Below are 24,064 nucleotides of genomic sequence, written 5' to 3' on the forward strand. Positions count from 1 at the left end.
TAAAGCTGCCTTGGGATTTGTTACTGGAAAGATAAGATATAAACATTTTAAACAAACAAACAAGCCACTGCTGCTTTTGGTCCTGCGATCCAGTTCTCCACAAAATAACTAGCACTGGCTGCCAGAGAAGCTGAAAGGTGGAACTCTTATTTAAAAAGAGGCCTGTTCCACAAAATGAAGCAAATGTTACCGTGTCCTTAAGAACTAGTTGGAAGTGAAAGGTAGTAAGAGATATGTGTACTTACCTAGTGGCAACTGTATCAAATAGTTGCCTACATCACATGTTAAGTTTAGAAGCAGCCAATGGGATGCGGCGGTCATCTTGCTTCAGGATGAGGGAGCTGGTGTTTGCCCATAGACTGCTTTCTGGGCCATGTGGCCAGCATGACTAAACTGCTTCTGGTGCAATGGGACATTGTGATGGAAGCCAGAGCACACGGAAATACCGCTTACCTTCCCACCACAGTGGTACCTATTTATCTACTTGCACTGGTATGCTTTCGAACTGCTAGGTTGGCAGAAGCTGAGATAGAGGAACGGGAGCTCACCCCGTTGCGCAGATTCGAACCACCGACCTTTTGATCAGCAAGCCCAAGAGGCTCAGTGGTTTAGACCACAGCGTTTATTCAACCATAATGGGCACATTATTCCTTCCCCATGAAGTACCTCTTGGCCACCCATTGTTAGGGGTAATGGCAGATTTCAGACTTGCTCTATGTGTGAATATATATTTTATATTGCAGAATCCAGCTGCACATAGGGCTGAGCAACATTTTCTCTGTGCTTTCCATCTTGTTTTGAGTGGTAACAATAACCTATAAAATGCCTCCTTCGTAGTTTCTTGAAAGGGGGAGTGAGGCATTCACGGGCTGGACTATTGCGATTTTCACAAGGACAGCTGTAGGATTTTTTAAACAGCAGCATATTTACTTAATAGTGGTTTTTAATACTAGTTTTCCATTTACATGTCTAGCCATATGCATATCAGGACAAACCCCCTCATTTTACGCCTTACTAACCAAGCTGTCACCAAGAAGCTGTTCTGGCTAGAGGCAATCAATAAGCCTGTTCTGCTGCCTGGAGTCTGGATGTGCCCAAAGAGAACAAAAGGCCTGGAAAACTTACAGACTTGGTAGGGAGGCTGTCTCACGGAAAAGCAGGTCATCACTGAGATTGGGAATGCAGACAGCAAAGGACGTTTCCATGCACTGAAGTGTTTTTTTTGCAGGGGGGGGGGGTTGGCGGGGAAGAACGCAAACCAGGAGACAGACAATGGGTACAAGGAGACTATGACTGATTAACAGGATTAAGCAGACATAACTCAATTTTTATTCAGGCAGGGATGCTGATGCTAGGCGGTACCTCCGCAGATCTTTGGAACAACTCAAGGAGATCCGAAATGTTCTTGGCTCCCTGCAATAGCTGAAACAAAATAAACCGTTTAATTACTTTGGTGTATTTGCATACCATGTGTTGGACTGCAGTGTCAGCGGGTATTATTTATGTAACTGGAAGATCTTGACTACTGGATGCACATCTGAAATCCCTCGTTTCCCATTAAGCTTGGAGTTTGAGAGACGCAAAAGGGTTCTAGTAAGAGTTTGGTGTGTGCTGATTTTATGAGTCAGGCTGTCAGGAACTGTGTTTCAGCATTCAGCTTATTTGTATTTTATAAGGCAACTTGATAGTACAATGTGTATTGTATGGGGGGGGGAACCTCCATACTAACTATCATTTTAGAGTTGAAAATGTTAGTTAATCAATTGTGGATGTATTTTTAAAAACAAATTTAATAAAACAAGCTGCACTTTAATCAGAATGTTCATTCTGACAGTTAACAAAAGATGACCACATCTATTGGCAAAACAGAAGAAACGGATTCGTTTCTCTTTAATACAGCATTGTCCATTTTCCCAGGTCAAGGCTGCAGCCAGAGGCGGAGCTAGCTGCTCTGGCACCTGGAGCAGTGCACATACTGTGCACTCAGGGGCTAGCCGCCCGCGAGGGCAGGGCTAGCATCCCAGGGGGCGCCTCCTGTGGCAAGCATCCAAGGGGCGGGGCAGCGATGTCACCCCCCCCTCAGGGATGACACCTGGGGCAGACCGCACCCTCCTTATTCCGCCACTGGCTGCAGCTTGGATATGAGCTGTTACTTCAGCAGTGAAGCAGCTCAGGAACTTATAGAGGAGCTCGAGGCTCTAACCTTTCTGGGCTCTCAGGCCCTGATCCAAGCAGGTGCTTCCATTCACTTCCCCCTTAGGCCAAGTAGCCTCACATATAGCTAGCCTAGCACTATGGTGGGACCTGTGATGTTCCTGCTTGGCTTGCCACCCCCCACTTCGCCTCTTCTTCATCCCGAGAAAGATGGGGCGGGGGGGGATCTCTAATCCTGGGGCAGGAATGCCCCACTCCAGTGGTTCCTCAGACATTGGCAGCGTGGAGGACTCTGAGGGGGCTCTTAGGTTTGAGGTGTGGTAGCGCCGAACTCTTACGAGCATCAGTCAGTTTATTAATCAATTGTCGCCATTTCCCAAAGCTTTTCATTTTGTTGGAAGAGACGACAGCAAGCTGATATTGTAGTTCACAAGCAACTTGCTATAGTCAGCTCTGCTGACTCTGCTGATGAACACGGGTGTTGATGATATGCGAATTTCAGAACAAACTCACCTCATTCTAAAACTGGTCTACTACAGATAGATATATAGATATTGTTGACACTGCTAGTGAAGTCAGACTATTTGGGATTGATTAATGCCAAGGTTTCATTTCCATTTCCAATTTTATTTTGAGAACCTTGCATGTAGTACCTACTAATTCTGCATGCATGGGCAGATTATAAATCCATTTGTCTAAGGAATGACAGCCTAGTAGTGGATGTGTTGACTAATGCCTTGGGTCCTGACTGGGGAAAAAGGAGACACCCTAGGCCTGCTTAAAAGAACATGCGTTAATAAATTCTGTATTTCTAATAATTTGAATCAGATGGGCAAGGGAGATTGGGGGAGTTTGATTTGTGTTGCTGACATGCAGTAAGACGAAAGTTTTATTTTTTGGCTTTGAAATAAGCAAACATTCCAAATCCTGTATGGATAGTAGTTGCAAACAGTGGAAAATTGAGTTAATACCAGGGCATCTGTGTAAGTGAATGCTTGAAACGAGCAAGCTGCATTGTTCTTTAACTCTACTAATGCTGGAACAGATGGGAAGCGAAGGCCACTTCACGCATTAGCTGGCGCAGATAAAGAGCAAAGCAAGGAAGGGCCCTTGTGGGTGATTAGAGGTTAACAGGAATAGAAACCAGCAGACTGACTCTTGATTTGCAGGAGGTGTTCTGGGAAAGGAGCAGATGGCAAAGAGAACGTCCCTGCAGCTTATTCAGCTGCTCAGAGAAGTTTATGGCGACCTCTAATACAAACAAGCCTACTTAGAGCCTCTCATTTTAAAGCAGTTGCCTGCATTTCTCTCCACCAGGATCACAACAGTTCACCTTAACCTGCAGACATAGGTGTTTGCTCCTCCCTTTGGCTCATCTGTATGTTTCTGTGCAGGCTGCATGGTTGTGTTCTGATGCTTTTCTGGCAAAGCTTTCTAACAGTTTCATTTTTGCTTAGATTCCTGGTTATTAGGCCTTGCTCACAAGCCAGATGCTTTGTTTATTGTGGCCTTATTCATCAAGGCAGAATTCAGGATTGTGTGTTGGTAATAATAAGGAGGGGGAGCAGGAAAGAAAATGTGCAAAGTTAATGAAGTCCTTCTATTTCTTCAGTGTCAGCATTCTTCCTGCAGAAAAGCATCCTCCTCTCGCCAAGGAGAGGGACCCACACAATAAGGTCTTCCTTGGATGCTGCTGCTCAGCATACACCATCCATTAGTCACAGAAAGAAGTTGCTTTTTGCAAGAAAACATGTATATTGATAGCAGCCATATTCTTTTTTAAAATAGCGATCACAGTAATCACTCTGTGTATGAGAAATTACAATAAAATATGTTTACTTTCCCATCTGTGGGGCTTTTTTTTTGTTTTGGTGGGGTATGAGGTAGGGGGACGACAAAGGGTGGTACATTTTGCTGGAAAGATTAGGTTTTCTTTCTCCATTGTGTGTGGCAACACCTGCCCAGGGAGTCTCTGTGAATCAAAAGAGCAGCAAGCAAAGTGGGTTTAATTGCACACATCTTCAGTGAAGTCTTTCTTGCACTTATAGCACAAAAGGCCATCACTGAGCTGCTTTCAATTGAGCCTGAGAAGACAGGACTGAGAAGAACTCTCCACTATTCTCACAGGCAAGCAAATCACTTTGCTGGCGCATTGTCATGTGGAAATGAGTTCATGAGCCCATCTTCTTTCCAAATGCAAGGTCAGGGATAGAGCAATTGTCAGTTTCAGCTGGCTGGAGCAACTGATCTATTTGCTAGAAAGTGTTTGCTTACCTCCATTCCCTACTGCGCCAGCAAACAGATAGCTTTGAATGCAGGTTTGTTTGCGTGTGTACATACTACACCCTATATTGACAGTCCTGAGTTCACAACTAGCAATTAAAAATTTCTTAGCTTTGGAAATGTGACAATTGGTGTGGCATATGTAACTGACTGTGTGACAACTGTTAGTTGGTGCTGGATAAGACTTCTTCTTAGGAAAACAACAAATGGTTTGTTTCCCAAGCTACTTTCCTTGAGCTGCGGGGTGCGTTCTGAAGAGATAGAATGTGGTATCGTTTTCCTCTACTCTTCCAATGAGGGATTCTGAAATCATAGCACGATTTTGGCCTGGGTAATCCTGTTTTGTGACTTGTACTGGGAACTTGTGCACATCGGCCCAGCCCTGTCAGTCCCCGCCTTATCTGTTTGCTCCTTTTCAACATATTTGCTTGCCTAAGGGATAAGACATTGGATATGTTTTTCACCATGAGGGAAAACGTCTCCACCACAGGCAAGCCATTCTCCAACTAGTTTATGGTGCCCCATGATTGGCCTTTGCTTTGGCCTTTGAAAGGGTGATGTGTTTAAGGTGAGGGGAATGTTTATGAAAAGACAAGCTGGTTCAGGAAGAGCCACGTGATCTTAGCCATTCATCACCATTGCATATCCTTGGTCTCAGGCAACTCTATAATCGGACGGCAGGCTGCTATGCAGCAGACAACACAGTTGAAATTGGGGTAGTCTGATTAGATGTGTGTGTTTCAGAAGTGAAGGCTGAACATGCTTCGTAAGATATTGTGCTAGCGCAGTGTTTCCCAACCGGTGTTCCGTGGCACACTAGTGTGCCGTGAGAAGTTGGCTGGTGTGCCGTGGGAGGGAGGCGGGCGAGTCGGGCGGTGAGAGGCGGCGGCGGCGAGGATCCGCGTCGAGCCGGGGGCGGCTCCGCGGTGGTGGTGCCGAGGTTTCTCTCTCCATTCTCCCCTCACACACACACACAGGAAATAACACAGGATCAGCTGACAGGACCCAGCCAATGGGGCGGCGGCGGGGCAGCGCGTGCAAAAGGGAGGAGCGCGAGACAGCGGACGAGGAGGAGGCCGGCATGTCCGGGCAGCAGCAGCAACAACAACAGCAGCAGCAACTCCCGGCGACGGCTCCTCAAGCCCTGGGCAACCCTACTCCCTCACCGGCCTCGGCCGCCCTCCTGCTCCACCCGCCGCCGCCTCCCCCGCCGCCGCCGGCCACCTCGGCCCCGCCGCCGCCCCTCCTCCGCCCGCTATCGCCGCCACCACCACAACAGCCGCCGCCGCCTCAGCTGCCGCCATCCCTCAGTCCCTCGCTTTGCTGCCTCCTCCCCCCCCACCCCCAAAGCTTGGAGGTTCCCCGGCAAGGGGGAGGAAAAAAAAATGAAAACTTTCACTTTCGTGCGTCCCTCCCGGCGTGACGCTGCGCACTGACGTCACGGGGCTGTAATGGTGGTGTGCCGCGAGATTTTTTTCCTCAAACAAGTGTGTCTTTGCCCAAAAAAGGTTGGGAAACACTGTGCTAGCGAAGAGTGATGGAGAGAAGCAGAAAGCTGACTGGCTACTGAGCAGCTGCACCTTGCTGGCAGGGTGCAAAGATGTACTGTATTAGCAATGTCTCCTGGGAACAAAATGTATTCAGCACCTCTCCCTTGTTACAGAAAAACACTAATCCTGTGAGCAGCAAGCAGTTTCTATGACCACCACTCTTTTTGAAGTTTATACCCTTGCTTCTTCACCAAAGTTCCCAAAGTTTAATGCTGATACAGAATTATTTCAAGTGTTCAAAGTTATTTACATGCATTATTTCAGGGATTTTTATGAGAACCCTGTTAAATAAGCCAGTACTATCCCCACATCAAAGATGGCTGAAAGAACAGTGGCTTGCTTGAGACTAGGACTAGGTAATGAGTTTGTGACTGAGGTGGGCTTTGAATGAGGGAACTCTTGGCCATCACACTTCCTCACTTCTCAAATAAGAAAATGATATGTGAAAGCTGTGTTAAATAGATGTGGTTGCAGAAATGTGCCCTGATCATAGATTTTGGAATTACTCTATAAGAACTAGACTTGGTGGATAATGAAATATTTTGTGACAGTGGAAAATTGCATATCATTGGAGTAGCTGCTTGAAGGTTTTGCAGAAATCATGTGAAAATGTTCAAATTCTGGAGCAACTGTAATCTACAACAGGGGGGAAATCTTAGGTAATAATTGCAAAAGGCACAGGGTTCTCAGGGTGGCTGCTTCAGCTATTCTAGTTCACCAGTTGTGGAGATTAATGAATTATTTAGGGAAAATATTAAAATATACTTATGTGTGAATGAAAGGATGAGGATCTTGTTTGCTGTGTAGGCACATGCTTTGGAAAATTATTATAGATTAAAAGGTCTCTGTCAGAAAAGCCAGTGATATAGTGTTCAGAGTGCATATTGTTGATTGTAAACAAGGCTTCTTAGATCAAATTATTCCATCCAGGTTTCTATGTTAAACCACTTCTCATATGAGCACCGAGTTCAACTAGTGCACTTCAGAACTAAGTCAACTGTTCCACTTTGAGCCCAGAGTGTTATTTCCAGGGACGAAGCTTGGTTCCTGTGTTTGAGATAGGATTACTACAAAAAATGAAACAGGAATGAAGGAGAATCAGTGTAATTGCTTGGTCTTTTTATTTCCTAGGTATGACCTGAATCACATTCTGGTAAAGCTGAATTACGACTCATGCACCAGCAGTTTAGGTTACATAAAAGGAGGTTAGACAAATCTATGGAGGAGAAAACTGTCAGTGGCCACTAGAAATGATGGCTGTGAACCACCTCCAGGATTGGAGGCAGCATGCCTCTGAATAGCAGTCAATAACAGTAGGATAGGGTTTCTCTCCCTGCTTTTCAGCTTCCCACACGCCATCTAGTTGGCCGCTGTCAGAACTGGGCTGGATAGACCTTTGAGCTGATTCATCTTATGTTTTCCTTGAGTTGATTTAAAGTCCTCTAAGTTGGTGGCCATCCCCACATACTGTGGTAGCAAATTCCATAGCTTAACTATGTGCTCTTTATTCTGTCCTTTTTAAAATGAAAAATGACCTAAACACTGATACATTTCCTCAGAGGGGAATTGCTTCACCCTTCTGATGATTTTGGATTCCCTTTTGGGCATCCCTTCCAGTTCTGCAGTAATCTTTTTGAGAGATGGCAACCAGCACTGGACACTGCCCATACCAAGCTTCGTATAAAGTCATTACAATACTGGCAGCCAAGAATAGGACTATAGAATAGAATAGAAAATAAAGTAAATGTGCCAAGAAATTATTTGTTGTTCAGCAGGTTGTGTATTTGTGTGTTATTTATTTGGACTATAGCCTGCTTCCTTCTAAAGGTTCAGTACAGGTATACTCATAAACATGTGTGAAAATAACCATTTTTAATGAAATGAATGAAGCCTAGTATATATTAGAACACTGCTTCTATATTGGGTTACTGTTTGCCACTAAAAGCTGTCTCAAGGAAAAGGTCCTGCACTGCTTGTGGAAGATGTCAATCAGTTGCTAAGCAACCACTGAGCACTTCCTGCCCTGCTCTATGCTATATGAGTGGTGCATCAAAAACAACGAAGGTGCAGCATGCTGAAGCAGAGAGTTAGCACAGAACTACTTGCTTTCCCAAAGCTGAAAAGTTGTTTGTTATTTATATAGCACTATCACAAAGCATACAATAACACAAATAAGAGACTGACGATGCCCTAAGGTGCTTAAAATCTAAATTTAAAACATTATGGGGGAACGAGTGTGGGAGAACTTGGAATGCAGTCCAAGCAATGTGAAGGTATTCCTTCTCCACAAAAAAAAAATTCAAATACTAGTTTCCTCCACTTAAATAAATAAAGGAAAGAGTTTTGTGGAATTGAACCCAGGTTGAAGTTCAAAATGTTATCCACTACAGTGGTACCTCGGGTTAAGAATTTGATTCGTTCTGGGGGTCCGTTCTTAACTTGAAACTGTTCTTAACCCGAGGTACCACTTTAGCTAATGGGGCCTCCTGCTGTCACTGCGCCGCTGCCATGCGATTTCTGTTCTCATCCTGAAGCAAAGTTCTTAACCCGAGGTACTATTTCTGGGTTAGCGGAGTCTGTAATCTGAAGCGTCTCTAACCCGAGGTACCACTGTACATCACACCTACCGTAGTTCTCATTGCTTCAGTAATTTTCTGTATCTCTCTGTAGTGAATGAGTGTGTGCTATTTCTCTTCCAATAGACTTGTCTCACCGTGCCATGAGATTCCCACTTCCAGGGTGGCAGCCTGACTCTTCTTATGAGATGCTGTCCTGTACAGTAAGAGTTTGCTTCCCAGTTTTGTACTGGGGTTTACTAGTGCTTACTGTTAGCTTTCCAGGGCAAGCTTAGTGTGGCTGGCCAGCTAGCCAAAGACATTCCAAGTGCTGATGTAAAGACTCCAAATAAAACGACTACTCAAGCTTGTTTTTTTTCCAGAACAGTGTTTAATCTCTGGCTAAGCTTTTGATAAATATTTTGCATATGTTTTTTCCCTAGTTAATCTTTAATAGATGTGCTGTCATGACAGCTAGAAATTAAACTGACACTTGATTTAAAGCTAAACACTAGATAAACTTGGCAGACTCCACATATATTTATGGCTTATTTGATACAAATATGTAGGATGTGAGCTGTGTCCTCTTTCCCTTAGACTGTTTTCAGCTGTCATCAAAATTGGACCAGGATAGAAATTTTGGTTAAATGTAACATGACTCTAGGGTTGTTTCTTGATACCTGAAAGCAAATGATAAAAATTGTGCTGTTCAGTTGGCTTCTGGGTCTACCTTACTAATTCTTCAGAGATTGAGTATGCAGATCAGAAAGTCACATTTGGGCAAATACAGATGACCACAGGGGATTGGGGGGGGGGCTGGAAATGTGCAGCAGGTTTGTACACTTTCTCTTACACATTTTCTTCCCCTTGCATGTTTATTCTATCTCCCATTTCTGGATTGCTGACACTATAGTTTGCAATGACATACAAGACCAAGCAAACAATGGTTAGCATTAATATCTAAACTGTGAACTGGAAGCTAGTGCTAACCATAGTTGCCTGATTCCGACGTTGTGGCAAACTATGGTTTCAACAACCTGGAAATGGAAGCACATGACAGTAGAGGAAGAGAGAAGCACACAAAGCTGTAATAAATTCTCAACAGCACAGTCCTATGCAGATGTCCTGAAAAATAAATCTGGCTGAGTTCAGCTATGCTTTCAGGTAAGTGTTCATAGGAATTGCATCCTAAACCATGGGGGATCATCTGAACTAAGCCATAGTGTTTATCATACAGTGTACAGAATTAGATTTTCCAGCATGTAACAGGCCTTATAGTACTCATAGACCGTAATCCTAATAGAGCAGTAATTGTTCTCGCTGTGGCGAAGAATTCTGTATATGGGTGAAATAGAGGGTTTGCTAAGTTGAAGTAATATTAATGTGATCATGAACTGATTAATTCAAGCAAAGCAGAAATTAAATGTTCCCATTAGTCTAAGGCACCATCTGCCGTATACTTTTAAAGCAGTATTACATCATATTAAACAAAGAATCATGGAAACTAGTTTGTTAAGGATGCTGAGAATCCTTAACAGATCCAGAATCCTTAGGAGATCCAGAGTAGATTTACAGTGGCCACTTACCTGCTAGCTGTGGGGAGACAGCTGTGGTCCAATGCAGCCTACAGTTGTGGGCGCCCCTCTAGCTTTGGTACAGCTGGGAGATGACATCACTTCCTCCTTTACTGGTCACACTGTCTGCTGGAGCTCACCTGTGTTGGCAGCCTTTCATGGGTGAGCTTGGGGACACGGCTTTGGGAGTGTACCAGAGAGGAGACGTCTCCATGGCTTCCCTCAAGTCTGCTTCTTGGGCATTTAAGCCAGCTATGCCCAGGGAGTTGGGAGTCCCAACAATATCTGGATGGCACCAGTTCACTGGGTGATCTTAGACAAGTGGTCATCTCTCAGCCTAACCCACCTCATAATGTTGTGGTGAGCATAAAAAGGGTGACTGTGTACGTCACCTGGATCTCCTTGGAGGGAAGGCAAATAATAAATGCACAAATAGATTTTACAGAGCAGTTTGCATAGGAGGTTTATATCACTTACTATTTCTTGCTTTCAGTGCAGGCGAATGTAGTGAATGTTCATTGGGACCCTGTTGGTTCAGAGTGGGAGAGAGTAATGGGTAAATGAGACACCTGTATCCTTGCACAGATAGGGTGATTCAGAAGCGCTGTGGTTCTAAGTTTGAAATGTGCATCCTCAGCTTTCCTTTCACTACAGCAGTATTTTTGGTGGCTCATGGAACTGCATTTATTTCTGGTGCAGTTGTGAGTGCAGAATACCGTTTTACGGTGAGAGAGAGAGAGGCAGGCTGGAGAATAAGTCTGTTTGCATAGATGTGGGGAAGGTTCTTCATTGAGCAAACAGGGTTCCTTCTTGACAGACAATCCTTATGCTCAGCGCTCAAAACACGTAGCAAAACAATTGGGATACCCAAATACTTTTGCACACTTTTGCTCTTTGTTCCTGCTTGCTTTTGATGAAATCACACAGCATAATAATAACCAAGAGAGAGAGAGAAAGAGGGAGGTTGGGGGCTGTGGATTATAGCTTTTCATATTCTTGGAAGCAATTTATATAGAGCCATAATTGCCCTCGGCACACAGTGTCAGTGTGTGGTGGTACAGGAGGAAGTAGCTCCCGCTGTTCCATATAAATAATTGTACACAGCCTGAGAGTTGCCTCAGATTTATTTTAAACTAATTATATGAGGAGAGTGGATATGTTTATCAGACAAGTTTTGAATGGTCAATGTTTGGGGGGCATATTTCTGGCCTTTAGATCAATCCAAGTAATACAGCCCTTTATGGTCGTTTACAAGGCCAATTTTTAAAATCCAGTTCTTAAAGTGAAAGAAACCTCTCAATACTTAATCAGATCTGGATGTGGGTTTTGGCACCGCTTGAAAGAGAATAGCAGCATATAGATGGTTTTGATGCTGTTGATTAAAAACCTCTGGTAGAATTTGTTTCAGAAACCTTATAAGGGTTGGCAAACACACAAGGGATTCATGCAGTTAACGTGGTTTAATCATTTTTCTCTTCTTTTGCTATCTTTCAGTTTCCTCTAGTGCGAGTTTGTGTTTGAAATACATTCCTAGAAACTTTCCAGTGGTATAAGCAATAAAAGAGCATCAGTGAGGGGGGAAATGATACTGTGGTTGAAGCTGTCTATTAAGAATCTGGACACATGGATTTCCTATAAAACCATTTGACCAGTCCTATTTTGATTTTAGGAAAAGCAGCTGATATTTTAGCTTACTATTTTAATCATTAGCCAAAGATACGCGATGAGAACTGCGGTTTTGTGCAGGTGCACATTTTAGAAACTGTTTTCGATTATTTATTACTTATTGCATTTATATCATACTTTTTCTTCAAGAAGTTCAAGGTGGTATATATGGTTCTCCTCTCCTCATTTAAACCCCACAACAACCCTGTGAGGTAGGTTAGGCTGAGAGGCAGTGACTGACCTAAGGTTGCCCAGTGAGCTTCATGGCTTACCACACTCTGGCTTTCATTGGGGCTTTGTTGTTGATGTTGTTGTTTGGAAGATATTACCCCGTTTTGTGGATTTTCTACTGACCAACTCAGTTAGAAGGGGATATCAAAGATAATCTATCCCAACCTCCTGTTGATGTAGGAAATCTACTAGCAAAGCTTCCCTAACAGCTGGTAATCCAGCCTCTGAATGGTGGCAATCCAGCCAGGAGTGAAGTACGATGGCTCTTCCTTACTGATTTTCTGCAGATAAAGTAACAACTGAAGACTTTTAAGAGCTCAGTGAATATTGTTCTTGCTCTTGCTTGCCTTGACAAATAAAGCTAGTTATTGAAAAGGAAGAAGTTAAAGATTGTCACATGGTACTGAATCCAATTTCCTTATGATGTAGATCACAATCACTGTTACCCTGTGTTAAAAGCCTAGTGTGACCCACTTTTAGGGTCTTAGAGTGCACCCAGAAATTGGGTTGTGCTTTCAAGTAGAATAAATGAAGGAAGTGAAACATTTTCTAGATGTTGTTCCTATTGATTGAGGTCTTGAAATGGGAGACTTGAAAGATGTAAATATTATTTTAATGCAGTGTGATATTACTTTTGTATTTGTTAAAATTCATTTCTTCCCTTTCCTACCTGCTGTTGCATCATGGCAAAATAAAGAATTAATGTTTTTATTCATTTATTTCGAACTATATAGAATTGGTGAGACTTGTTTCTACTCTTTGGTAGTTTCATGGAATTTTCCTAGCTGACTCAGAAGAAGAGTGCTCTTTCCCATTTTCTAATCCATTTGAGATATGTTTGGAGGTTGGGGCAATTGAATTCAGCATTTTTGTATCATGGGAATGAATGTAGGCTACTAAACAGTTGTACAATATTGTCTATTGCCAATATTGTGCAGAATTCTGCTCTAGGTTTTGCATCCTACTTTTTAGTGAAGCAATGCTCATTTTTTATTCCTTAAAGCAAATAAATATGGATTGATGTTTAATAGACACATGTTGAAATTTTACTCAAAAGCAATTAATGTCCTTTCAAACCAGATTTGGTATCATGTGTTGTATCTTGCATGAGTATCTGGTGTTCAGCTGATTTTGAAAAGCTTGCATTTGCCAAGATATACTACATCATGTTTTCTGGCAGAGAAAATGAGCAAGATTCAGCATGATATTAAAATCACTCTTCCATCAGATGAAGAAGGAAACTTCAGGTTGCAGCCAACCCCTCCTCATTTGGGCAGTATAAATAACATGAAGCAATGGAGTGTGAGAGATGCTTTGCAGGATTCATCCTTGCCCTTTAGCTACTCCCGGAACTAATAATAAAACAGCTCCTCCAAGTTTGGTTGTGGCTTAAGAGTTTTAAGACAATCTGGAATTAGTTTTATGCCAGCGCAGCTATTTCAAAAGCAAATTCAATCTTTCACATATGGTTGGGTACTGTTATTAGTTCAGTTTGGGATTATTCTGAGCTGGTCAAAGAGTGCAGAACTTTTCTGTTCAGCTGAAACATCTTCATGCAGAATAGTGAGTCTCAAATATATGCTCATTTTGGAGTGAAAGAAATGTAATTTGTTGCTGTGGCACATTGTTGTCAGCATTTATGCAATCTGAGCAGGCTAGCGGGCTATTATGATAACACTCCTTTGCAAAGCTAAACATCCTTCTCTTATTCTCCTTCCAGGATTCCACCTGAGTGGCACAGTAACAGAACCTGCCACTGCAACAGAAGCAGAAATGACCTACAAGGTAGCCATCAGCTTTGACCGGTGCAAAATAACTTCTGTGACGTGTGGTTGCGGGAACAAGGACATTTTTTACTGTGCACATGTAGTGGCACTCTCACTGTACAGAATTCGCAAGCCTGATCAGGTCAAACTCCGTCTTCCTATCTCAGAGACTCTTTTCCAAATGAACAGAGACCAGCTCCAAAAGTTTGTTCAGTATTTGATCACAGCCCACCACACTGAAGTGCTCCCGACAGCCCAGAAATTGGCTGATGAAATCTTGTCCTCCAACTCTGAAATCAATCAAGTGCATGGTAAGTCTGCCTGTTGAAAATCGCCTTTGATAAATTCCCATAGCAGCATGTAACCCAACCAACAGATAACTCTTGCTCAGTGGTAAGCAAGTGTAGCTGAGATGTTAAATACAATGCTTGTTAATGTTCCGGTACAAAATGCTGTCAGTGATTTTTCCCTTACTCATGAGGGAAGAGCTGGTGATTAGAGCCAAACTGGTAGTTTGCAGTGTGCTTTGTACTCCCCACTTGGAAATGGGTATTGAAGCAAATAATGATTGAGAGTTGACACTGAAATCACGGCCTGAGCAGATCATGGAGGCCTGGATCTCCTCGCCTCTCATTGCTTTCTGTCTGGTCTGTTTAAGTCACTTACATAATACATTTCCACAGCTTGCCAGTTAAACATTCATTCTCACTATAGCTCTGCTTGTGTGATGAGATGGAGGAATTAAGATGTGGGGGTGAATTAATGTCCATCAAATACTTTGAAGATGAAAAGTTATGGGGGGGGGGGAGAGAAACAGATGAGTCAGTAGTTATATAATGGGCCTAGATATTTGAGAATAACATACATATAACTCTGATACATCAGTGCTAGCTTGCTGAAGGTGGGAAGATGTGTCCAATGGCTGCTTTTTAAAATAAAATAAAATACCCAATTGCTTGTTAGGGCAAGTACTAAAAAGGATAAGGAAACTTTTATTCTTGAAGATGTGGGGTTTCTGGGATGTGCATAGGCAAGTAGTTATTTTCAGTTTTCCCTTTCATGCTTAGGAACTCACTGCTGTGCTTTGCAATAAGGAAATATTTGTTTTCTGTTTGTGTGGTTGGCTGGTATTTCTGAAAGTCTTCAGATTTTCGCATTTTCCTCAATGTGTCAGACACAGTGCACCTTTCCATTCTCTGCTTGTGGCACGCTGTAATCTGGATGACAATGTATTGTTTAATGCATATAGTCCTGTCCCATTAAGAACATAGGAAGAGCCCCACTGGGTCACATCCAAGGCCTAGTAGTTTGTCCAGCTCCCTCCACAACATGTTTTGACTATACGCAATTTAGGCTTTTGGTGTGATCCCCAGAATGTAACCCCTTGTGTAAGTTGTGAGCTTACTGTAGTGCAGTCTTAGTCCAGAAAGAAAACGAATTGATAACACTGTATGCAATGAACTGAACAAAAACATAGTATGAGGAGAAATAAACAGGGATTTTGTGTTTCTGAACAATTCAGGCCAAGTCCATACTAGGAACATATACAGCAACTACACAGTGGAAAACTCCCTTAGAACCGCACAGGCAACCAGAGCACAAGTTACCTTAGAAAGGATCATGCCATTCTGACTGATTGCTAGGCAACAACAACAGATTCTTGGTTAGCTGTACTTCTAGTGTTGTGATACTCTTGGACTATATACTGAACAGGGCTTTACTCTTGAAGGTGATAGCACGTGTACCTATCAGCTCAGGAGTATGTGAAAAAGAAAAAACTTAACCCCTGTACAGTGGTGCCCCGCAAGACGAATGCCTTGCAAGATGGAAAACTTGCTAGACGAAAGAGTTTTCCGTTTTGGAGGTGCTTCGCAAAACGAATTTCCTATGGGCTTGCTTCGCAAGACGACAATGTATTGCGAGTTCCTGCTGGTTTTTCCCCCCTCCCCCCTTTTCTAAGCCGCTAAGCCGCTTATCAGCTGATCCGATCAGCAGATAAGTCGCTAAAAGCCGCTAATAGCGCTAATCCGCTAATCCTTCAATGGGCTTGCTTCGCAAGACGAAAAAACCGCTAGACAAAGAGAATCACAGAACGGATTCTTTTCATCTTGCGAGGCACCACTGTATCTATAATAGGTGTCAATTCCTACTATAGGGTTGTATGGGGTGTTATGGGAGGGGTAGTACCTCTGGTGGGGGGACACGTCATGCTCCTTCTGGAGTAATTTCTCCACCTTCGGTTCCCACCGTGCACTCAGCTCCTAGAAGCTGTCAGCATGCGACAGCAGCCACACCCCAGGAACAGCTACAACTGGCTGCCTAAACCAGGTGAGGGTAGCCAATGGGTCTTAAACCCTTGGTGAGTTAGGGAAAGGGAAAGGAGCTAGGAGAAGGAAAACTCTGATCCTAAACCTTTGCTGCCTTGCAGCTATACTCATTTGTGAGAAAGGTTTCGGGAGTAAACCCCAAGGTACAATCTGTACCCGTAGACTTGAGGGACAACCCTACACAAATTCGTAGCGGAGTCCCTAAGATGGTTGGATGGCATCTTGTAAACCTCCTTCTGGCAACTCCTGCAGCCAAGCTGGTGCCAAACATAATGCTCTGCTTTCCTTTGGATCACATTAGCAAGGCAAGAGTTGTCTGGGGAGCCCAGGATCTCCAGACACACTGCCCAGGCTTGTGCCCTGGGAAGGTCACTTTGGTGCTGCTAACAAAGTGGTTTGACTTCACCCCCAGAGGTGCACTCCATTGTCCCTCGAGACAGATGGATACCAACATGTCAATCCCTGGTCTCAAGTATCCTTCCTCGGTGTTTAGATCAATGCATCTTTACAGTGTGTGATCCTGCAGTGGGGCAGACAGTCCAGGATTCAAAGGGTGTTGATAACTTTCAGATCCATAGCCACTGTGGTTTAAAAATCTGGTGCCTGAGCATATTAGCGTGTGGGGATTTGTCAGCTGCCTGAGTGCTAGCAGAAGGCACCCAGAGGCTTTTCGACTGTGATACTCAAAAACTAGGAAACAATGTTGTTTCTATTTGTAGATATTTTGAAGTGAGGAGGAGTGACTAAAAAAAACCCCTCAGTTTAGATCTAACTAATTATTTTGAGATGACAAAACAGCTCATATTCACAGCATCTTTTCTGAAACATGTTTTGCTTTCTAACTGCCAAATGCAGAGCCTGTATCCTTGATCCTAGTTGATGACACACAAAACATGCTTCCCAGGGTAGGATTAAAGATCCCTCATGCCTTGGCATTGATTAGGAAGAAACAAATCCTAAATCAATGGACTTCTCCTTTGCATACCATCATTCAGACATGGCCCAGAGAACTTGAGATGTATCACCTGTCCCCTGAGCTGACTTGTATGGTTAATGGTTCAAACTTCAGGAGCATCTCTTGCCAAGTCCAGTATGTCTTATTAGCTTAATCAGCAATGTAAACATGGATACACTGGCTAACTGGAATTCCATCATGAGAGCACACTGGGGAATGTGAAGTATGGAAAATATACAAACATTGAACAAAAGGATCCTTGGGTTAAGGATGCTTGCTGTCAAATACCCAATGGCAGCAATTCTGCTGGCAGGAATTAAACCTCATACAGCTGCCTGCCAGTTTCCCTCTGCACTCTGACCATGTACAGATTTCTTATTTGTAAATGTTTTAAGTTATATGTGCACTTTCCTTGGTCAGTTCAGATTCCCAGGCATGTAGATTTCCCTGGATTCTGATCCTTGACTCCAGCTGACCCTGTGTACCTCCACTTGTGATGTTGAACAAGGTCTTCAGGGATGCATGTTTGGTCCTGTTGTTTGCAGTGTTGGTGCCGCATCAGTTCAGATGTAAGAGGGACAAAAAGTGAGTTGGAGATGTAGCCTTTGTTACTTAGGCTTATTCTAGTTTGGAAATGAACTGATTTATTTACAGTATTCCATTTTATTCTTTTCCATTCCATGAACTTGTAACACATCCATTTCCCTATATTCTGTATCTGACATTGTTGGAGGCTGAAAATAGCTCTGAAGGTATAAGGTGCATCCTGTGGTTGAGCTATGGGCCTGCTGTTATCAGCAATGGATTTTGTTTGCCGCATACTGTACTTGCTTCATCCTCCCAATCATTGATGGATTCATTCTATGGTATACCTTCCTGCTCTCACCAATGTGTTTCTCGTTTCCCTGTAGGCATCACCTGCTGCAAGAGCTCTGTCTGAAGGATGCCATTCATCATTATCGCCCCTCCCCTTTATGGTACACTACCCCACCACCACCACTCAAACTAACACCCTAGGTGAACCTCCACCACCTTCCCTTATGTCATGTGGTAGGACAGGGTGAAAACTATGTTCAGGGGGTTCTCCCCTATGAGGAGAGAGGAAGGGGCTTTATGTGTGAACGGCTGCTCCAGGGCAGGAAAAGCAGAGGTGATACGCGTGGGAAGAGGCGAAATGTTTGCTGTTGCTCTTTGAATCTTTTAAATGTCTCCAGCCATGCTTCCCCTGCTTTCTCTGCTCCATTCCTGTCACGTGGCTTTAGGTTTAAACCATCCCTTACCATGTGCATCCATTGGAGAGCTGCCATTAAGGAGGAAGAGGGTCAGGTAAGGGCCATATTAGGTAGAAAGCGTGAGCTCACAAGGAAGTCGTATGAATTTCTCAGGAGCTCCCCAGCAGAAGCACTTGAGGTACTGACAAGAGTTCTGTGGCCATCGTTAGTCAAGCTAATCAGTGTTTAAATATTCATCTCAAGTCTGTGATTTGGCTAGCCACTTGCCACTTGCCAGAACTGGACTTTCTTAAATGCAGTGCCTGATTTAGCAAAGTTCTACTTTCAGTGATTACTTTTACCTGGGGAGAGCCAGTGTGGTGTAGTGGTTAAGAGCGGTAGTCACGTAATCTGGGTAACCGGGTTCGTGTCTCCGCTCCTCCACATGCAGCTGCTGGGTGACCTTGGGCCAGTCACACTTCTCTGAAGTCTCTCAGCCCCACTCACCTCACAGAGTGTTTGTTGTGGGGGAGGAAGGGAAAGGAGAATGTTAGCCGCTTTGAGACTCCTTAAAGGGAGTGAAAGGCGGGATATCAAATCCAAACTACTACTACTACTACTACTACTACTCTTCTTCTTCTTCTTCTTCTTCTTCTTCTTCTTCTTCTTCTTCTTCTTCTTCTTCTTCTTCTTCCAGTAATCCTTAATCAAATGTTACTAAGGTCTATATCTGCCCCAATACACCAGCATCTAGTATAAATGCCACCTGTTTGAGGTGAAGCTTGCCTGACATGTCTAGTTGTAAATGCTCTGCAATGAGTTTGGAGGATCTTTTCATATGGGACAGAAAGGGAAATGCTTGTCTTTATCCTAGAGCTTGTTTACACAGTAGGATAGAATCTCTTAATAAGATTTTTATATACAGTGGTGCCTCGCAAGACGAAAAGAATCCGTTCTGTGATTCTCTTCGTCTAGTGGTTTTTTCGTCTTGCGAAGCAAGCCCATTGACGGATTAGCGCTATTAGCGGCTTTTAGCGGCTTTTAGCTGCTAGATGCTGATGCTGATCGGATCAGCTGATAAGCGGCTTAGCGGCTTAGAAAAAGGGGGGGAGGGGAAAAAACCCACAGGAACTCGCAATACATTGTCGTCTTGCGAAGCAAGCCCATAGGAAATTTGTTTTGCGAAGCACCTCCAAAACGGAAAACTCTTTTGTCTAGCAAGTTTTCCGTCTTGCGAGGCATTCGTTTTGCGGGGCACCACTGTATATTGAATGGATAAACTCAGCTTTAGTTCCTCTATTACTGCTTTGGAGATCCATGCAGGTTGCCAGACTGAGTATATCAGGTTTTCTGTGCATCTCCTCTTTACGATTCTCATGCTGTGCAGGTACTGACCATGGCAATGTTTATGTGGCAGATTGCTGCAAAAAAAAGTGATAGAACATACCAAGGTGATTATTGGTATTCACATTATTCCAGGCACCCCACTTTTAAGTCACTTCAACCTTGTGAGTTCTGTGTGCAAGGCTGAGGCTGAAGCTTTAGGGGTTGTTATCTCTGGAAAAAAAATCATTGTGTAAACAGCCCCCAGGAGAATGTCTGTAAAGCTGATCTGAGACCAGATTTTGAAGGTAGCAATGTTGCTGCTGCATGAGTGACAGTTTAAGGGGTCTCAAGGCCTTCTCTTTGTTCAATCCTCAATCAGTTTAAGATGAGACAATTGCCCATTGTCTTCCACATGTTACCGTGTGCCACTGGTTGGCTTAACAGCATGTTAATATTGGCAAAAGGAATATGATAGTACATCTTATTAATATTTGAGCATGTTGCAAATTCTGTTGTTTAGTCTGAAATGTGTATCTGTTTTTCCAGTGTAATTTATAGCACATTATTTTCATCTGTGTCATGTGTGACGGAGCCTCCTATTAAAGCATTCTTTTATGAATCTCTGATAAGCAAATTCACTGATTGGTAATTAGATTCACCCCCTGCCTTAATTGCAGTTTAATTAATATCGGACTCAAAATATAAAAGTGAAAATGAAACTAAATCTATATTCAGTAGTTTAAGCTGCATCCTGGTTCTTCATTGCCTTGGTTGCCTGAGCAACATCTTGGCTCCTCTAGGGCTTGAAAATGCCAGCTGCTACTGAACCCATGCGGGAGTGGCAGGACAGGGCTGCTTACTGGGATGGGGAAGGGCAGCGGGGAAGTTGGGAATGTGCAGCCGAACCAACAGAAGCACTAGATTGGCTCTGCCTGTGCTCCTGCACAGCTCCAACCTCACCACTTCTCTGCCCCGGTAGGTGCCAGTAACACCTGTGTCAGGAAAGTGGCTTTCTTGCACCACCGAGGCTGCTACTTGGCCCATAAAAGTGTGTGGCAGAGTAAGAGTGGAGCTCCTGCAGGACATTGTTAGTCTCCCACCCATCATCTGGACTAGGATCAGGGCAGATTTCTTAACCTGTGATCTCTGAATGGGGGGTAAACCTTTACTGACAAGACCAAGCACAATTCTAGTGGACTAGACTCACTAGACTGAACTGGAAGTGCAGTAGTCATTTCCTTTCCTTCTGCTGCCCATGCCTTGCTGTTCCAGCAATGACCCCTTTACTCACTGAAGTGTAGTAATAAGCATGAGGCAAGTGGGTTAAAGTTCAACAGAGCATGCTCCAGGCACCATGAATTTTCATTGTCACGATTTTTCACCCAGCTTTTTCTGTGCACAGAGACAGTCTGGTGTAGGGAACTTGGGTTTTTTTTTGTTATCTAATGTCAAGCATCCAGATGCAGAGATGCTGATAATTTCTACAAAGTAGAAGCATTGTTCAGCTCTTCACAAAGCTGCCTTTGAAGCATTTCAAAGGTTTGAAAATAGAATCTATTTTTTTCCTGGCTTGTGCAAATTGACTGCAACACGACAATGCAGAATGCTTTCTAATTTCACGGGAGTGCTCTACAACAGAGTGCTTCATAAATATTGCTTTGTCCTCTCCAAGTGCAAGCTACTCCCCCCCCCCCCCGTAGCTTCAAAGGGAGGGAGGAAAGCTGGTAAACTCTGCATCTCTCAGTTTTAAGCTCAACTTCTTTTGACTCTACAAGAATTTCCTTTCAGTCTTGTGGCATCCTCTGCATTTAATTGTGCAAGGCACATCAACTGGGCTACCAGCTGCTCTTGCAAACCAATTGCATGCCTTGCAGCATTCCTGAATATAAGCATGAAGAATAAAAGACACTGAATGTGTGAGGATGGGGAGGAACTAATCAGAACTATACTGAGAAACTTAAAATGGAAAGACATGAGGCTCTGAGAAAGAAAAACAGAAGCCTGTTCTTTAGGGCATGATTATTCTTTCTTAATAAAACACTCCAGATGAGCCATTAAAGAGTCTGGCTCCTGTTCCTTGGAGTGAGCATTACATAGGAGGAGAGTTACCTGCAAAACAAAATCTTACCTGTCTCCAGATGCTCCAGAGATGTGAAACCTCTTAAACAGTAGCTAAAGCAAGATGATTCTCCTAAGTCAGTGCGAGACAAGTCACCCATTAAGTACAATTCCAGGGTCCGGTAGTCTCAGTGATTCCTCCCTGAATGCACTCAGAACTATACAAGCAGGCAGGCATGCGCACGCACACACACACACACACACACACACACACACACACACTGGTCACATGCATGTGTGGGGCCTCAGACTTTCCAGAAGTAGGAGGCTTTGCCTGGCAAACCAGAAATTTGTCTTGTTGTTTCCTTCTGTTCTTTCCTGCTGCTGGATGAAGGGGGGAATAGAATTTCCCATCTAACAGCAAGTAGCTGAGCCATGAACATTCTTGCCATATAGATATTCAGGAAGCAGCTTGTTTTTTAACACCACTTTAGGGAAAAGAAGATTAAGCCCCACCCTACTGAATTGCATTTTTTCATTTGATGGTTGGTTGTCGCAAAGGTACTTTAGAAGCTTGCTGTTGCCTAAAGTGGTAGAAAGGCATCTGTGTCTACTTACATGACTTGGGGTTGACTTGCACTCTAGTCAGCCTGGATATTGGTCTAGTGTCCTATGCGTTAAACTGTCGGCCATCCTGGTGATGCCTGTCTGTTAAGCCAACATTAGCCATAGCCATATGTGTACCCAAGGTAGTAATTTTGTTCATTCTGGGGGAAAGGTATTCCAAAAGTGATTGAATAATGTGGCCCTGCAATCATTGCCCTTACAGTGCATTTCTGTCTGTCTTTGTGATCCTGGAACTGCTTCACATAGCTCCCAATTGAGCCTTCCTGGAAGTTGAAGGCCCAGTCCATTAGCTAGGATTAAATTATTCCTTGGATATTGCATGTCTTCTGCATGGACATCTCCTAACCTTCCTTCAAGCTCACCAGATTCCCTGGACCCAGCAGCTGATGGTTGCTTGTACAGTATGTGTTCATTGCCTGGAACAGAGAATTGCTCTGTTTTAGAAACATGGTTTCTCTCTGCTGATATGTACACAAGAAAAGCTGGGCACGGATCAGCACCAGAAGATGGACAAATATGGAGTGTATGTCATCCAGACTGTTCGCTGAGTCTAGGGGATCACTACATGGCAGATGTGGGTCTTCAGCCTAAAGTAGTATGTTTTAAAGCTCTTGGGAGCTCAGAAGGGTCTAGCACTGACAGTTATCCTAGCTCATTTCATGAGCTGCTGGGTTTAAGAACAAATGATTAATAGCACTGTAAGTGTCATACCTATAACGACAGCAAGGAACTGAAATTTTATCCTCTAGTATTGTTTGGTCTTATCATTCCTTCATTATTGGTCACTTATTATAAGCTGGTGTGTCTGCTTCCTATTTGGCTCCAATGCCCTTACACTGCAGTGATGCTTGTTCTTTAGTGAAAACAAAAATTAACTGCAGAAATATTGCAGTACTGGTTTGCCTAAGAGAATGGTTCTCATTACCTGTTTTGAATGCAATAGAAGGTATCCTCATAGCAAATTTACATGGCAGGATGGACTGATTCCTCTGGACATGGTTTCTTTTAATAGCTGGGCTTCTCTTGCCACAGGTGCGCCAGACCCCACTGCAGGGGCAAGCATCGATGACGAGAATTGCTGGCATTTGGATGAGGAACAGGTTCGAGAGCAGGTGAAGCTGTTCCTCTCCCAAGGAGGGTATTATGGCTCTGGAAAGCAACTCAATTCCATGTTTGCTAAGGTGAGGCGTGACTTTCTTCTTCCCTCCCCTAAAAGCTCTGCATCCATGTGGCTTGACATCTTATAGTGTTCCTTCACTTTGCAGCTGTTGTCCTTTGGAGCTCCAGAAATCAACTTCTGGTGCTTTTCAGATCACTTATTTTACTCCTTTTACAGGCATTGGCATGGTTTAGATTGCATACTATAGGAAGCATAGTGCCCCTTGCTAGTTTGTCACTAGAAAGGTCCACCCAGAGGAACATAAATCAACTTATTTTAATCCTATGAAATAAATAAATGTAGCCACTAAGTAATAAGGGAACTAAGGCTGTTGATAGCTTCATCACACCATGACATACCAAATTTATCCCTGGCTTAGATATCCCTGCCATCGCCAAACACTGATATCACAAGTGCATTATATCATGTATGACAGGGATGTCCAACCAGTAGATTGCGATCTACTGGTAGATCCCCGGCTGATCCTGGTAGATCGTGGGATCCATATCGTGTACAAAAAGTTACGGGGGAAAAGCTCAATAACTCTGGGCAATCCACCCACACCACACATGCTCCTCCTCCCTCCAGTGACAGTGGGTAGATCACTGCCAGTTTTTTTTATA

The 24,064-nt window shown here is 43.5% G+C and overlaps 1 protein-coding gene across 4 annotated transcripts in view; it reads left to right on the top strand.

Annotated features, from left to right (window-relative positions):
- ZSWIM5 (zinc finger SWIM-type containing 5) overlaps window positions 1–24,064 on the top strand; it is a 118,459-nt gene that overhangs the window by 67,858 nt on the left and 26,537 nt on the right. For 3 of the 4 annotated variants that reach the window (XM_081195557.1, XM_081195559.1, XM_081195558.1), the window contains exons 2-3: window positions 13,733–14,089; window positions 23,315–23,463. In XM_081195557.1, the coding sequence (XP_081051683.1) occupies window positions 13,733–14,089; window positions 23,315–23,463 (506 nt within the window). Of the gene's footprint in view, window positions 1–9,681; window positions 9,707–13,732; window positions 14,090–23,314; window positions 23,464–24,064 lie in introns of those variants that run through there. The other variant, XM_081195560.1, reaches the window with a different exon arrangement.

The sequence above is a fragment of the Podarcis bocagei genome (assembly GCF_964188305.1).
Source record: "Podarcis bocagei genome assembly, chromosome: 5".
Lineage (NCBI taxonomy): Eukaryota > Metazoa > Chordata > Lepidosauria > Squamata > Lacertidae > Podarcis > Podarcis bocagei.